Source organism: Pithys albifrons, chromosome 20 (genome assembly GCF_047495875.1).
Source record: "Pithys albifrons albifrons isolate INPA30051 chromosome 20, PitAlb_v1, whole genome shotgun sequence".
NCBI classification, from domain to species: Eukaryota; Metazoa; Chordata; class Aves; order Passeriformes; family Thamnophilidae; genus Pithys; species Pithys albifrons.
Window position 1 is genome coordinate 3,557,570 of NC_092477.1, and position 15,839 is coordinate 3,573,408.

A 15,839-nucleotide genomic window follows, 5' to 3' on the forward strand; every position below is an offset into this window, starting at 1 on the left:
TCTGCCATGCCAGGGGTGTCCCCACGTGTCAGGAGAGCTGCTCCTGGCTTTGAAATCATTCCAGGTTGTGCAGTGAATGTCAGGACTGCACCACGTTTGCAAATTGATTGTTATTGCAGTGTGGGTTTGGAGTGTCCAGGAAACACAGTCTGAGAAAATGCTTGTTCTGGAGCAAATTATGACACAAAGTCCTTGCTCAAAGTGTTGTTCTTCGTCCTGACCTTGGCTGGGAGAGTTCTGGAGGAGCAGCACTGCCCTCTCTGAGGGGCTCAGGGTGCCACGAGCCCCTGGCAGCTGTGGAGGGGCAGATCCCTGGAGAGAGGGATGGCCAGGAGATGTCCCAGTGCTGGGGCTCAGCTCCTGGGGGCACCTGAGCTGGGGGAGGTGGCTCAGAGTTCTGTAACTCTGTGCTCCAGTGTTTGCCATCTCCTTCTGGCAGCTGGGCAGGTCACCCTTCAGGGATTGCTCTGAAGCACTTGGGTGGAAGGGAAGTATAAACCTCTACCAGGAGGAGTTGTTTGGGCTTTTAAGAGGTTATCTCTAGATGTATATGGATTTATGTTCCCATCCCGTGGGCTGGAAGTGTCTGGGGAATTTGCCATCAGTTATTCTGATGAAATTAGTTCAACATTCCAGCACACAGAGGAGTGTCCAGGCTCTGGTAACCCTGTTTGTGCTGTCTGGGTGCAGTGCCAAGGGGTTCTGTTGAGCTTTGAGGGGCTCTTTGCCTGTTCTGGGCAGGAGGGAACCCCCACAAGCAAACCCTGCACTCCCCAGCTGGCTCTGGGCTCCTGCCACCCTGCAGAGCTGCTCTGGTGGATGCCAGCAGGTCCCTGGGTGTGGTGGCTCTGCCAGGCACTGGTGGACTGGCACTGTGTTTGCTTCCCCGTGCCAGGGGGAGGCCTGGCTGGATGTGGGGGGTGTGACCTTGCTGTGGGTCCAGCCCTGCCCTGGGGAGGTTGTGTGGGGTGCCCACAGCCCTGTCTGCAGCCTGTGCCAGGCAGTCCTGGGTGGAGCCAGCCTGGCTCAGCCTGGTCCTCCTGCTCTCACTTCACACCATTCCCCAACTCCTGCTTAGGTGAGATAAGAGCAAGGATTTTTTGCAATGCCTCTTTTTGTTCCCTGTCCCTGCTGCAGTCAGGCAACAGCCATGGAATTCCTCCTTCATTTCCAGGTGCTTGCCCAAGGTGCTGAGCTGGTATGTGAGGGCTTGTGCTGTTTAAAGGTGAACTGGCAGGAGGAATGAACCCACCACAAAAGAGATTATAAGTCAGAGTTACAATTTAATAACAACATTACAATAAATGCAGTGGCACAAAGAGAAATTGGGTTTAACCCCCAAGCCCAGCAGTGTAACCCACCCCCTGGGGCACAAACACAGGGGGGTTTGGTGGCCCCTGTGCTGAGCCCCACGTGGTTCCCCTGAGTGCAAAGGAAAAGGAAGGGACAAACCTGTTGGTGCAGATGATGGCACAGTCTGGTGGAGAGTGGGGGGCTCCTCCTGGCCAGGGTCTGCTCCTCCTCTGGATCCCAGGAGTGGTTCCCCAAGTCCCCAAAGCCCCAGATTGTCTCCCCTGAGGTTTGGGTGGGATCCCCCAGTGCCTCCCCCAGGGCAGGGAGTTCCACACTGGGGGATCTGACTGTGGGATAAAGTCAGGGGGGATTTTGGAATGGTTGGTGGCCCCTGAGCAGAGCTGAGCCCTCAGGTGGGTGTGGAGGTGCCAAGGAGTCCCTGGAGGGGAGTTGTCCCAGCTCCTCTGCCAGGCTTCTTTCCCAGCCAGCTCCCAGCCTGAGGGCTCAGCTGTGCCCTGGGCAGCTGCTGCCAATGGGCCATTGGGAACAGTTGCTGGGCAATGGCCCAGAGGGTTTAGAATGCCCAGCTTTGGGCACACCCACACAGGGACAAACTGGGCCCACCTGCTCAACTGGGACAGGGCTCTGCTTTCCTTTGCTGTAGCAAGACAGGTCTGGAGGAGCCTGTGCTGCTGAAAGGATCCCATTCCTCATCCCCACAGAGCTGTAAAGCTGCAGGAAATGAAACTGAAATATGAAAAGAACTTGAAAAATGCTTCTTCCTTTATTGGAAATGGAAAAATAAAGCTTGGTGTGCAGCATCTGCAGCCTGTCAGTGCCCAGGAACAGCTGATGAAGCATTTCTGCAGGATTTCTGCAGGAGGGAAGCAGCAAAATGATACAAAAGGGGCTGAATCTGCTTTGTGTCATGGAAAAAAATCCTGAACACTTGAGATATCCTTCCTCCTATTCCCATTCCTCAAAGCAATGCTTTTGTGCCCCAGCCCAACCTTGTCTCCTGATGTTGGAAAGGCAGAGTTGGCAGCTCTGAGGTTGATCCTGGTGGCCTTTGCAGCCTCCAGCCCTCCCTCTCCATCCCCAGCAGGCTGGGCTGGGCTGGAGCCTTCCTGAGCAGGGGCAGCCCTTTGGTGTCCTCTCTTATGGGCTTTGTGTGTGCAGAGAAGGGGCTGTGTCTCAGTGCCCAGGGCAGGGGAATTTCTGAGTCTGAGACCCCTTTTGGAAGCTCAGGTTGGTGGTTCAGAGCCTGTGATCAGTGCTGTGGGTGCCTGGAGAAGTGGCCTCTGCCCACTCTTGTCACGAGTGAAGCATCCCTTGCCACGTGCAGATAATCCACATGGAAAGCTGAATTCCAGAGGGAGCTCCTGTGTTCCCCAGGGCTTTCAAAAAGCAGATTTCAGGGCAATGTTCAGGAGGTAAAATAACAGAAAAGCATCAAAACTCTTTATCCTTAAAGATGGAATTACACCTTTGTCTTGGTGCTTCACTTTTGCTGCTGCTTGGTAGAGGCTGAAGGAGACAGGGAAGGAAGGTGGGATCTTCCTTGGAAAAAATGAGGATAAACTATGTTAGGATATGTAATCTGAATGATGATAACTTATATTTGGATACCTAATCTCAATGATGATAACTTGTGTTTGGATACTCTGATTTGAGTCTTATCCAGGTCAACTCTGGAGCACATTGTTGGATCAAAACTGACTTCTAAAGATAAATCTGCGAGTTGAGAGCATTTGCTGGTGTGGAACAAACCTCCTGAGCCTCCTGGCAGCTCCTGGGAGGCTCCTGGCTCTGTTGGCACATGGAGGGGCAGAGTCTGCAGCCTCATTGCTCCTGGTTTGATTCCACCAGGGACGGGCACCCCAGAGCTTGGGCACCCCAACTGTGGTTGGCACAGTGTTTGTTCTCCTGCCAGGGCTGTGCTGAAGGCAGAGCCAGTCTGGGGCTGCTGCCAGCCCTGGGTGCTGATTCCTCAGGGGCTTGAGGCACAGCTGGGGCATCACATGCACAGAGAAGCCACAGTCCTGTGGTTGGGCACCCACATAATGCTTAATGAGCTGCTTTTTCCCCTGTGCCATCTGCAGCAGCTGTGGCACTGCCCATCTGCTCCCATCTGGGCACTGGAGGTTAATATGGTTCCTATTAAACCCTCCAAGCAGAAGGAGCTTGGGAAGCGTCTCCTTCAAAGTCCTGGCTTGAAAAAACCCCTAGAAAGGAATTGCAGGTGGTTTACTTGGACTCTCCTGCCCTGATGTCCAGGAGTCTTTAAGCCACCAAACCCATTTTTTCACAGCAGCACTTGGGTGAACAGCTCATGAAAAATGAGGTGGTGAGTGTGGAGTGTGCAGGTTTAAAGGGAAACCTGCAGGAGAAATGAACCCAACACAAGAGAGATTATAAGTCAGAGTTACAATTTAATAACATTCCAATAAATGCAGTGGCACAAAGAGAAATTGGGTTTAACCCCCAAGCCCAGCAGTGTAACCCACCCCCTGGGGCACAAACACAGGGGGGTTTGGTGGCCCCTGTGCTGAGCCCCACGTGGATCCCCTGAGTGCAAAGGAAAAGGAAGGGACAAAGCTCTTGGTGCAGATGATGGCACAGTCTGGTGGAGAGTGGGGGGCTCCTCCTGGCCAGGGTCTGCTCCTCCTCTGGATCCCAGGAGTGGTTCCCCAAGTCCCCAAAGCCCCAGATTGTCTCCCCTGAGGTTTGGGTGGGAGCCCCCAGTGCCTCCCCCAGGGCAGGGAGTTCCACACTGGGGGATGTGACTGTGGCAGTCAGGGGGGATTTTGGAATGGTTGGTGGCCCCTGAGCAGAGCTGAGCCCTCAGGTGGGTGTGGAGGTGCCAAGGAGTCCCTGGAGGGGAGTTGTCCCAGCTCCTCTGCCAGGCTTCTTTCCCAGCCAGCTCCCAGCCTGAGGGCTCAGCTGTGCCCTGGGCAGCTGCTGCCAATGGGCCATTGGGAACAGTTGCTGGGCAATGGCCCAGAGGGTTTAGAATGCCCAGTTTTGGTCACACCCACACAGGGAGAAACTGGGCCCACCTGCTGAACTGGGACAATGACCTTAATCCTTTTTCACCTGAGGGAATTGCATCTCTTCAGAGCATTCAGGGGTTCTGCTTGATCCTGTGAGTGAGTTAGGAGAGATGGGGGCCTGAGCCGGGTTTTCTCTCCTCCCTGAAGCTGAAGTGCATTTTGGAGTATGGAAACCCAGTGGCACCTCTGGATCACAGAATCATAGAATCAGTTGGGTTGGAAGAGCCCTCTGAGATCATCAAGTCCAACCCTTGGGCCAACTCCAGTCCCTTTACCAGATCATGGCACTCAGTGCCATGGCCAAGCTCAGGTTAAAAACCTCCAGGGATGGGGAATCCACCCCCTCTCTGGGCAGCCCATTCCAATCCCTGAGCACTCTCTCTGCAAAGAATTTCTTTCTGATCTCCAACCTGAGCTTCCCAGGGTCGTGGTTATTCTTCCCAGTGCTGACAGTCACCATCCTACTGATGTGGTAAATGTGGGGAAACGCTGGTGCCCAGGCTGTGGTTTGTGCTGCTGTTCCCCCAGCCCTGCCCCAGCAGGGAGCACTGCCTGCATTCCTGTGGCACTCCAGGCTGGAATGCCCTGCCCTGCATCTGCTGCTCCTTCCTGAGCTAATCCCAGCTCTGCAGGCACGTGCGGGGCTGACACGTGGAGCATTTTGCTTTTATCACTTGTGCTCTGGCCTTCCTGCATTCCAGTCACATGCCAGAGGCACTTCCCCAGGAGATGAAAGCAAGGGCTGCTCTCAGGAGCAGGAATTTTCCTGCATGGCTGAGCTCTGTGTGCTGGGCTGTGCTGTCTGGGGAAGGATTCAGGTCTCCAACCCCAGAACTCCTCTCCCTGCTTCGTGCTCGTTTCTTTGTGACCACGAGTAGGAAAGAAGGAGGGATGCCTGGAATTTAGCAAGGGCAGCACTGCTTTTGGAGCCTTTGGAAGCCCATGGAGCATGAGTTGGTGTGCAGTGCAGAGCAGAGAGCAGCTCCTGGGGCAGCTGGTGCCCAGAGCAGCCCTGCCTTGGTTTGCCCAGGTCAGGCTGAGCCAGTGGCAGGCTCAGAGCAGAGCCTGGCTCTCATTTCCAGCTCCTCCTCAGAGTGGTTGGTGCCATTTCTGCTCTCTCTGCAGATGGATCAGACCTGGCCTAGGGGGTGATACAGAGTGAAAGAGAGTTGGTTAATATATGGACTCTGCACTTCTTGGGCACATCTCTGGGGTCTGGTGCAGATGATTTGAGAGCCATCTGTCCTGGGTGCCAGGAGTCCTTGTCCTGGGCCAGGCATCACTCCTGGCAGGGGAGATGCCCCATCCTGCTGCCCCTTCAGGCAGCCCCAAGGGGAAGGGCAGCTGAGTGTGCAGCTCCAGTGCCCCACTGTGTGTGCACCCCCTCTCTGGGCTGCTCCCTCCTCCTCTTCCATGGGACTCCCTGTTCCTCCTTTCCTCTGGAATACATGACATTTATTTAGCTCCATGTCATCCAGGCAGGGAGATTTTCCCTGTCCCTTCCTGGCACTGGCACCAGGGACCTCCCTTTGTGCTCCTCTTGCCCAACACTTGTATTTTCACATGTTGCCCTTGGCCAGGACAAGTCCCCTGTGCAGCTGGGCCTGGTGTTACAAGTGCACAATCCCTGTTTTTTCTGCCCTGCTCCTCTGGCTCTTGTCTTCAGTTTGTTTTGCTCTTCATTTGCAGCCCGAGAGCTGCCCATGCCAGCCCCTGGGATGCTGCTGGGGAGCAGGATGTGTCCCTGGCACAGCCCTGGCACAGCCCTGGCACCCTGGGCAGCCTGCCCTGTCTGTGCAGTGGAGAAGTGGCCAAGGCAGAACCAGCTGGGAGGGGTTGTTGGGAAGTTTTGTGTTGCCAGGATAGTGATGCCCTCAAAAAATAACCCATTTATACCTTTCAGGAGGCTGGGAGGGAAATGGAGAAATGGGATTTGGGAATATTTGCTTTTGTTCAGGAGGTGCCTTCCCCCATGAATGTTCCTGCTCAGGGTGCTGGGGCTGCAAGCATGAGCTTTGTGGCTGTGTATAAATGAACTATAATCTATTCTGGCAGCTTAGGGGAGGTCTCTTTGCAAGCAGAAGTGCTTTGATTCCCATCCTGCAGGTCAGTGCTGTGGGATTGGTGTGTCTGCTGGACCCCGTGGCTGTCCCTGGATGTTGGCAGGGACTCTGGGCATGCACAGATATATGCAAAAAATAACGATTTTTTATTATTCATTCAAAGGCAGAGTGATCACATCAAATCCCAAAAAATGTATTTTATGGATGCATCAATCAGGAGAACCAGTTAAAGGGAGACAATCCAATGTGGAGCTGGTCCTGGCCAGTTCAAAACTGTCCTCCAAAGAGGAAATGCTTTAAGGTCCTTGACATGTCTTGAGCCCCCCACATGGCAGAGTGTGTGCCCAGGGAGCAGGTTGGGAGGGAGGGAGAGGTCTGTTCCTGGGTGGAATGTCAGGGCTGAGGCAGCAGGAATTGCCAGGCAGGAGCAGCAGAGTGGAAAAATAGCTGAAGCCTAAAAACAAAGGCAGGATGCAAAGCTAATCCTGATAACTCAGGGCATCTCCTGAGAAAAAGCAGTGGGAGAAGAGGGGAAGGAGAATGTGGAGAGGCCCTTGGATTAATGGGGATGGGTCTGTCATGGAAGTCATTTCCTCCAGGATAACACACACCTGGCCCAGGGCATTGCAGGGGATTTATTGGGATGGAAAGAATGTGCTCAGCATAACTTGGCCAAGTGACACCTACGGTGGACTTGGCAGCTGCTGGTGAGTATTTATAGGATGTAAACAGCAAGGATGCAAATAGAGCAAACAGGGGACAGGCAAATGGGAAAAGGAAGATTTTTATTGCTGGCTGGCTGCAAAAATCCATCCAGGAGGGCTGGGCTGATCAAAGTGCTGTGCACTCTTTGGACAAAGCATGTGAAAGCAGAGGCTGTAAGTTTGGATTGCTCTGAAGGCAACTGGCCTGGGCTGGCAGTTCCTCTGTTCTGTAATGGTTCTGTAGGATGGACAGGAATCCCTCTCCTATCAGGGGACACAAAATCAGATTTGCTCAGTGTTTTTAGGATCAGATGGAATGTCCCCCTCTGCTCTCTCACTCTGATGGGGGTAGCAGAGTCTTTGCAGCATTAGCAGCTTCTGAGCCTGCTGAGCACCAGCCTGCACCTCCTATTTGTCGTGTTTAGGAGACACTGACAGCCTGGAACCTTTGATTTGTCCTCTCCACATTGAAATCCCTTTGTGATTTGACCTCTTCAGCAGGTGGTACCAGTGGTTTCCCCAATTTGTGCTTTACACACACCTGTCTGTGAATTCCTTCCTTGGCATTAAACTCTCTGCATGGTGAGAGTTTCCCATCACTCAGAGTCTCCTCTGGTCAGTGATTTGAGTTGAGTTCCTTCTCCTGTGAGTACTTCCCATATTCTGGTCATCTTTTGTGCTTCCCTGTGTTGTTTTCTAGCCCTGCTCTTTTCTTTTGGTGAGAAGTGTGAGTTACTTGCAGTTTTCCAAGTGCTGGTCCCTCCTGGATGTACATTCTTGTGTTTTCTGTTTTGTTCTGGTTACTTTGATTTGCCACTTGAACTTGCACTGAACAGGAGGTTAATCTTTTGCAGAGAACATTCCCAGGGGTTCCCAAATCCACGTGAGCAGAGCTGGATAAGAGCTCATTGCTGCAGGGGCTTTGTTGCCTCTGTTTTCCTCTTGTCCCATCAGCACTGAGGGTCTCTTGACTCTGTTATTGCTCTGAGTTGCTCCTGCACTTCTTGAAGTTCAGGAATACATTTGCTCTCCTGAAGGAATGTGTGTCCCCCTCAGTCACTGCCCCTCTCTCAGGGCTGTGTGGAGACTGAACCTCTGTGTGTCTCCTCTTGCTCTTTGCCTCCATCTTCAGACTGGTTATTAATCCATACAGGCTGGCTGAGTTCCTGAGGAGAGCCAGGAAAAGAAATCCATGGAAAGAGCTCTGAAATCCAACCATTCCTGGCTGCTTTGGAAGCACCTCCATGGATTTTGTTCCCTTTCCCCTCACCTGCCCTGGCTTGAGCCTTGGCTGGTTCCATCTCACCACCTTCCATGCCAAAGCCAGGCCATGTGGTTGTGTTCCCTCAGGAGATTCCTGTGCCCATGGTTGTTCCTGGCACTGGGGCTGGTTGGGGTGAGACTGGCACTCAGCTGGCACGTGCTCCTCTTCACTCATGCCCTTAATCCTCCTCCCAGCTTGTCTTAGTTTGAGGGAAACTAAAATGTTTACCAAGACCAGAGGAGAGGATTCCTCCTCAATAACCACTCTCCCCTTATTAAAATTTAAAAAACCCCAAACTTTAATTAGAAAATGGATATAGGAATGATAACTGTCTTAACTAGTAGAGAAATAGATAGAGAGATAGAGAGAGAGATGGAGATATAACTATAAACAGACCAGAGCAAACTACTCCCCCAGCACCAAAAAACAATCCCCACAAACTGTAGGTTCCTCTTGGTGCAATTCCATTTATGGACCTTGGCCATGAGGTGAATCCTCAGTCTGTCCCCAGCAAGGCAGAGACAAGGAGGTAAATGATTCCTGTGGGGCAGGATGGAGCCTTTCCCATGGGGGAAGAGCAGACTCTCCCTCTCTCCTTGTCCTTTGTTCAAAAGAAGGAAATGGTGGGAGTTGAGGAGTGGTGGGAATTCCCAGAAATCTCCTTGCAGTTGAAGTTGGTCCCCAGGAAAAGGATGCAGTGTGTCCCAAAGCAGTTGTGACCCTCCTCTCTCTCTCTCTGGAGCTCAGGGTGCCCAGAGATGGTGGGGGGAAGGCAAAGAGCAGAGCCAGCAGGAGCTCTCACTAAACCAGCAGAAATGGTGGCTGGTAGTTCTGCAGCTCCCCCAAACCAAAGTGAAGCAGCACCCAGGAAAAGCCTCTCCCCCTCCCATGTGCTGGGGGTGTGTTCCTCACCTCTGCCCCTCCATTAAGTTGGAATCCAGAGTCATAAAATTATAGAATCATCATAGAACTGATTGGGTTGGAAAAGACCTCCGAGATCATCAAGTCCAACCCTTGGGCCAACTCCAGTCCCTTTACCAGATCATGGCACTCAGTGCCACGGCCAAGCTCAGCTGAAAAACCTCCAGGGATGGGGAATCCACCCCCTCTCTGGGCATCCCATTCCAATCCCTGAGCACTCTCTCTGCAAAGAATTTCTTTCTGCTCTCCAACTTCAATTTCCCCTGGCAGAGCTTGAGCCCATCGTGCCCCCTTGTCCTATTGCTGAGTGCCTGGGAGAAGAGACCAACCCCCAGCTGGCCAGAACTTCCCTTCAGGCAGTTCCAGACAGTGCTGAGGTCACCTCTGAGCCTCCTCTTCTCCAGGCTGAACACCCCCAGCTCCCTCAGCCTCTCCCCACAGCACTTGTGCTCCAGTCCCTTCTCCAGCCTCGTTGCTCTTCTCACCTGGGTTGGAAGAGATCTCTGAGATCACCAACCCTTGATCCAACCCTACTGTGATCACCAGCCCAGGGCACTCTGTGCCCTGGGCTGGTGATCACAGTGGGGTTGGATCAAGACATGTTGGATTCTCTGCCCCTGGAGGTGTTTAAGAGGACACTCAGTGCCACATCCAGTCCCTTCTCCAGCCTCGTTGCTCTTCTCTGGCCCCGCTCCAGCCCCTCAATCTCTTTCCTGACCTGAGGGGCCCAGAACTGAACACAACACTCAAGGTGTGGCCTCCCCAAGGCAGAGTCCAGGGGAAGGGTCACTGCCCTGGGCCTGCTGGCCACGCTAGTTTGGATCCAGGCCAGGATCCCATTGGCCTTCTTGGCCACCTGGGCACACTGTTGGCTCCTGTTGAGCTTCCTGTCCCTCAGTCCCCCCAGGTCCCTCTGCCTGGCTGCTCTCCAGCCACTCTGTGCCCAGCCTGGAGCGCTGCAGGGCTTGGGGTGGCCAAAGGGCAGGACCTGCACTTGGCCTTGTTGAACTTCATCCCATTGGAATCAACCCATCCCTCCAGTCTCTCCAGATCCCTCTGCAGAGCCCTCCTGCCCTCCAGCAGGTCGACACTCCCTCCCAACTTGGTGTCACTTTGCCACTGCCTGGCTGCTAATGGTGTCTCCCCTCTCCCTTGGCACAGGGGCTGCTCACAGGTGGGTGTGATCCGGGCACTCATCGAGGCTGGCATCCCCGTGGACATGGTGGGGGGCACGTCCATCGGCGCCTTCATGAGCGCGCTCTACGCCGAGGAGCGCAGCTACAACCAGATGAGGATCAAAGCCCGCCAGTGGGCCATGGTGAGCACTGCCAGCACTCCTGGGGGGCACGGGGGGTGGGCACAGCACAGCCCTGGCAGCCCCTGGGCAAGGGGAACCCACCGCGTGGTCGTGGCTGTGCCGTGGAGCGGGCACCGCGGGCACTCTGTGCCCAGGGCAGGGCTGGGGGTGCCCGAGCCCCCACTCTAGGGCAGGGCTGGGAGTGCCCGAGCCCCCACTCTGCACCCTGTGCCCAGGGCAGGACTGGGAGTGCCAGAGCCCCCACTCTACACCCTGTGCCCAGGGAAGGGCTGGGGGTGCCCAAGGCCCCACTCTGCGCCCTGTGCCCAGGGCAGGGCTGGGGGTGCCCAAGGCCCCACTCTGCACCCTGTGCCCAGGGCAGGACTGGGGGTGCCCGAACCCCCACTTTATACCCTGTGCCCAGGGCAGGACTGGGGGTGCCCGAGCCCCCACTCTACACCCTGTGCCCAGGGCAGGACTGGGGGTGCCCGAGCCCCCACTCTACACCCTGTGCCCAGGGCAGGACTGGGGGTGCCCGAGCCCCCACTCTACACTCTGTGCCCAGGGCAGGACTAGGGGTGCCCGAGCCCCCAGTCTACACCCTGTGCCCAGGGCAGGACTGGGGGTGCCCAAGCCCCCACTCTAAGCCCTGTGCCCAGGGCAGGACTGGGGGTGCCCAAGCCCCCACTCTGCGCCCTGTGCCCATTGGCAGGCTGGGGGTGCCCGAGCCCCCACTCTACACCCTGTGCCCAGGGCAGGACTGGGGGTGCCCGAGCCCCCACTCTAAGCCCTGTGCCCACTGCAGGACTGGGGGTGCCCAAGCCCCCACTCTAAGCCCTGTGCCCACTGCAGGACTGGGGGTGCCCGAGCCCCCACTCTGCACCCTGTGCCCATTGGCAGGCTGGGGGTGCCCGAGCCCCCACTCTACACCCTGTGCCCAGGGCAGGACTGGGGGTGCCAGAGCCCCCACTCTGCGCCCTGTGCCCAGGGCAGGACTGGGGGTGCCCGAGCCCCCACTCTAAGCCCTGTGCCCAGGGCAGGACTGGGGGTGCCCAAGCCCCCACTCTATGCCCCGTGCCCAGGGCAGGACTGGGGGTGCCCGAGCCCCCACTCTACACCCTGTGCCCAGGGCAGGACTGGGGGTGCCCGAGCCCCCACTCTGTGCCCTGTGCCCACTGCAGTACTGGGGGTGCCCGAGCCCCCACTCACACTGGCAGCACAGAGCTGGTGTCTCAGTGTGTTCCCCCGGGGGGATCTCTCTCTTTTACTGCTCTTTTGCTGTGCTGGGATGTGTCTCCTTCCGCCTCTCAACAACTGTGTTTCTCTCTGTGTGATTCTCTCTCTCTCCCCATGCTGGCAGTGGAACTGAGGGACAGAGGTAATCCTTCTCTCAACTAACTACAAATAAATGGGGCATCCCTGGGCCTGCCTGCACCTCACAGTGCTGGGAGAGTCAGGAGAAATCCTTGACTTTCAATGTTTAACTCAAACAGAAACTTATTTTCACAGTTAGCCCAAGTTTTGGGAAGATTTTTTTAAACAGTGACTTCAGTGGGTGAAATTCTTTATCGTGGAATCCCAGACTGGTTTGGGTTGGAAGGGACCTTGAAGCTCATCCAGTCCCACCCCCTGCCATGGGCAGGGACACCTTCCATAGCCCAGGTTGCTCCAAACCCTGTCCAGCCTCTTCTTGGTTTTATTTATTGGGAAGATGTTGGAGAAAAACTGTGCTAGGACCAGGTGAAAGGGGTGCAGAGTGACTGAAGGTGAAGGTGAGTGTTGTCTCTGAGGTTTGCTGGTTATGGCTTTGTATTGTTCATATCAAACCCACCTTTGCCTGTAGGTTTTCTTCTTGAAAATGGAGATACACTGGAAATTTTCTAAATAAGATTAAGCTCTGGGTCAGCTTAGATCTTGGGGTTTAGGGGGAAAGAGGAGCCTGTGGTTGGCACATTTACACTGTTTATCTTTCCCAGGTGTCTTCAAACTGTGGCTTTGAGGTGGAATGTTCTGTGTCCTGATCAGATCATAAAAGCAGAGAATGTTTTGGGTTGGAAGGAGCCTTAAAGCTCATCCAGTCCCACCCCCTGCCATGGCCAGGGACACCTTCCCCCAGCCCAGGGTGCTCCAAGCCCTGTTCAGCCTGGTCTTGGACACTCCCAGGGCTGGGGCAGCCACAGCTTCTCTGCCCAACCTGTGCCAGGGCCTGCCCACCCTCCCAGGGGAGAATTCCTTCTTAATATCTAACCTTAATTTTCCCTCTTTCAATTTGTTCCCATCACTCCTTGTCCTGTCCCTGCAGTCCCTGACAGAGAGCCCCTCTCCAGGTTCCCCTCCCTTTGCAGGCTGGATAGTGTGGGGCATGAAATGCAGCTTGAGGCCCTGGCATGGGGTGCTGCCCTGGCATGGGGTGCTGCCCTGGTGGGCACTGGGGCACTCTGACCACCCCCCTGGCACTGTCTGCTGGAACAAGGTGGATTTTGTGCTTTTGATTTGAGAACTGCCTGTGCTTGGGAAGCATAACCTGGTTATGATGCAGAGCAGTTTGTTGACTCACAGCTCTGGAGGAGCCTCAGGATTAAGGGCATAAACCCAACTGCTCTGGGCTGTATCAGACACCCCTTCCCCTGGCACTTTATGTGCCCCTTGGGTCATTCCAGGGCAGCTCCTGGGCAGGGGGAGTGTGTGCTGAGCCCTCCCTGCAGGGCTTGGCCAGCCTCAGCACTCCAGAGCTCTCTGCCCTCTCCCAGCTCTGGGCTACAAACATGGAATGTTGCTCTTTCCCACAGAGTTCCCTCCTTGTTTCTGAGCTTGTCAGATGTGCTGTTTTTATGGGTTTAGCAGGAGGGGAGGCAGAGCTGCCTCCTGTGCTCCCACCCAGGGCAGCTTCATTGCCAACCTAAGCTGGCACCACACTGGCTTTTACCAGGAATGTTTAAAGGTGCAATGAAGGCATTTTAACTTTTGACCAAAAGCTGCAAAGCTGAGAGAACCTTTCCCAGAGGAAAAGGCAAGTTTTTCCCAGCCTTGGGCTGCTCAAGGTGGTCAAACCTTGGAATCTTCAAATAAATAGCAGGAGAAGAGGGCAATGACCTGTGTGAAAGCAAACATTTCATGTTGTTAATGAAGGATGGATTTTCCTGAGGTCTTCACTGAGTGTTCTGACAGATCCACATCCAACCCAGCCACTATTCAGGGGTCTGGGAAGGGGTATCAGCCTGTCCAGCAGAATGGCTGCTCTGGAAGTTGAGGAGAAACCCTCTCTCCGAGGTCCCAGCTGATTCCAGGATGGTTTGGGAGACTGGAAATTGTTTTATCAGTAGCTGTGCTGAGTTATTGTCACCTGTAGACTGTGCAAGGAAAGGGGCTCCATCCCTGAGCCCCAGTGGGGCAGGGTGGGCAGAGAACGGGCAGGGTGGGCACAGGAACAGACTGGGTGGGGTGGGAAGCACACCTGAGCAGGGATCAGCCAGGACCTGCTCTGGGTGTCCAGGAGCTGCAGGGAACCTTCTTGAGGTGTCCATGAACTGCAGAGAACCTTCATGGGGTGTCCATGAGCTGCAGAGAACCTTCTTGGGGTGTCCATGAGCTGCAGGGAACCTTCTTGGGGTGTCCATGAGCTGCAGAGAACCTGCTCTGGGTGCCCATGAGCTGCAGGGAACCTTCTTGGGGTGTCCATGAGCTGCAGAGAACCTTCTTGGGGTGCCCATGAGCTGCAGGGAACCTTCTTGGGGTGTCCATGAGCTGCAGAGAACCTTCTTGGGGTGTCCATGAGCTGCAGGGAACCTTCTTGGGGTGTCCATGAGCTGCAGAGAACCTGCTCTGGGTGCCCATGAGCTGCAGGGAACCTTCTTGGGGTGTCCATGAGCTGCAGAGAACCTTCTTGGGGTGTCCATGAGCTGCAGGGAACCTTCTTGGGGTGTCCATGAGCTGCAGGGATCCTGCTCTGGGAGCCCAGGAGCTGCAGAGAACCTTCTTGGGGTGTCCATGAGCTGCAGGGAACCTTCATGGGGTGTCCATGAGCTGCAGAGAACCTTCTTGAGATGTCCATGAGCTGCAGGGAACCTTCTTGGGGTGTCCAGGAGCTGCAGGAAACCTGCTCTGGGTGCCCAGGACCTACAGAGAACCTTCTTGGGGTGCCCAGGACCTGCAGGAAACCTGCTCTGGGTGCCCAGGACCTGCAGGGAACCTGCTCTGTGACCCTGCAGGGATCAGTCAGCTCAGGGCCATGCAGGGAGAGGGTAACGAATATTAATGACTATTGAGCAGAATGGCTGAATGAATGTGATTTAAACACACACCTCCTTAGCTGTTTGTCTCCTTTGCCTGACCCACAGGTGCCTGTGGTGTCTTGAATTCCTTCTAATTCTATTAAACTCTCAGATTCCTGAATAGTTTCCCTTTAAATCCCACCTTCCCTGACCTGTGGTTCCTGCCTTCAGGATCAATCCATCCCTGCAGTGCTGGTTCATTTTAACTGAAGTCATTGCCCTGAGTTATGTTTTTATTTTGTCTTTACCATTTCTCCTCTGTCAATTCCTTTGCCTGTTTTATTAAAGCTTTATACACAAAGGCTGAGGAGGCACCAAAGGAAAATCTGGAGGCTTTCTGGAGTAGTTTAAAAAAAATATTGGATCAATTTTTGTTCTGGCAACAAGTTTTCCCAAACCTTTGCCATTTTTTTATATATAATAAGGAACACTAAAAAAATCCTGGGTTTTGACACCAGTTTATCACAATTCTTCATCAAAACCCAAAGTAGGAAAGATGAAAATTCCTCTTGTGTTTGGTCTGTGAGCAGAACCTTCCTTGTCCATTCCTTGCTGAAGTTGCTTTAAAGCCCAGGATCACTTTTATAAAAGATTTCAGGATTGAAGGTCTTTTTAAAAACAAAACTCATCTTGCAGCAGAGCTGGAGAAGTGAAAATAAATGAGAAGGTAATGAAAAATCAGGGAAAAACTCTTCCCTGGGAGGGTGGGCAGGCCCTGGCACAGGTTGGGCAGAGAAGCTGTGGCTGCCCCATCCCTGGGAGTGTCCAAGGCCAGGCTGGACAGGGCTTGGAGCCACCTGGGCTGGTGGGAGGTGTCCCTGTCCATGGCTCTAGAACTCTTGGTAGGAAGTTCAGCAAGAACCAGAAGGCTCCAACTGCCTTTCCAGAGGGGCATCTTGAACTCAGTTTATCTGGGAATGGGAGGAGGTCCTGGAAGGCTCTTGGCCATCAGATTTAGCTGAAAGGGCATCTC

At 54.4% G+C, this 15,839-nt stretch overlaps 1 protein-coding gene across 1 annotated transcript in view; it reads left to right on the forward strand.

Annotated features, from left to right (window-relative positions):
* The window catches only part of PNPLA7 (patatin like domain 7, lysophospholipase), a 188,198-nt gene that overhangs the window by 133,467 nt on the left and 38,892 nt on the right, over positions 1 to 15,839 (forward strand). The window contains exon 27 of the mRNA XM_071574420.1: positions 10,460 to 10,616. Coding sequence (XP_071430521.1) covers positions 10,460 to 10,616 — 157 coding nt within the window. The remainder of the gene's footprint in view (positions 1 to 10,459; positions 10,617 to 15,839) is intronic.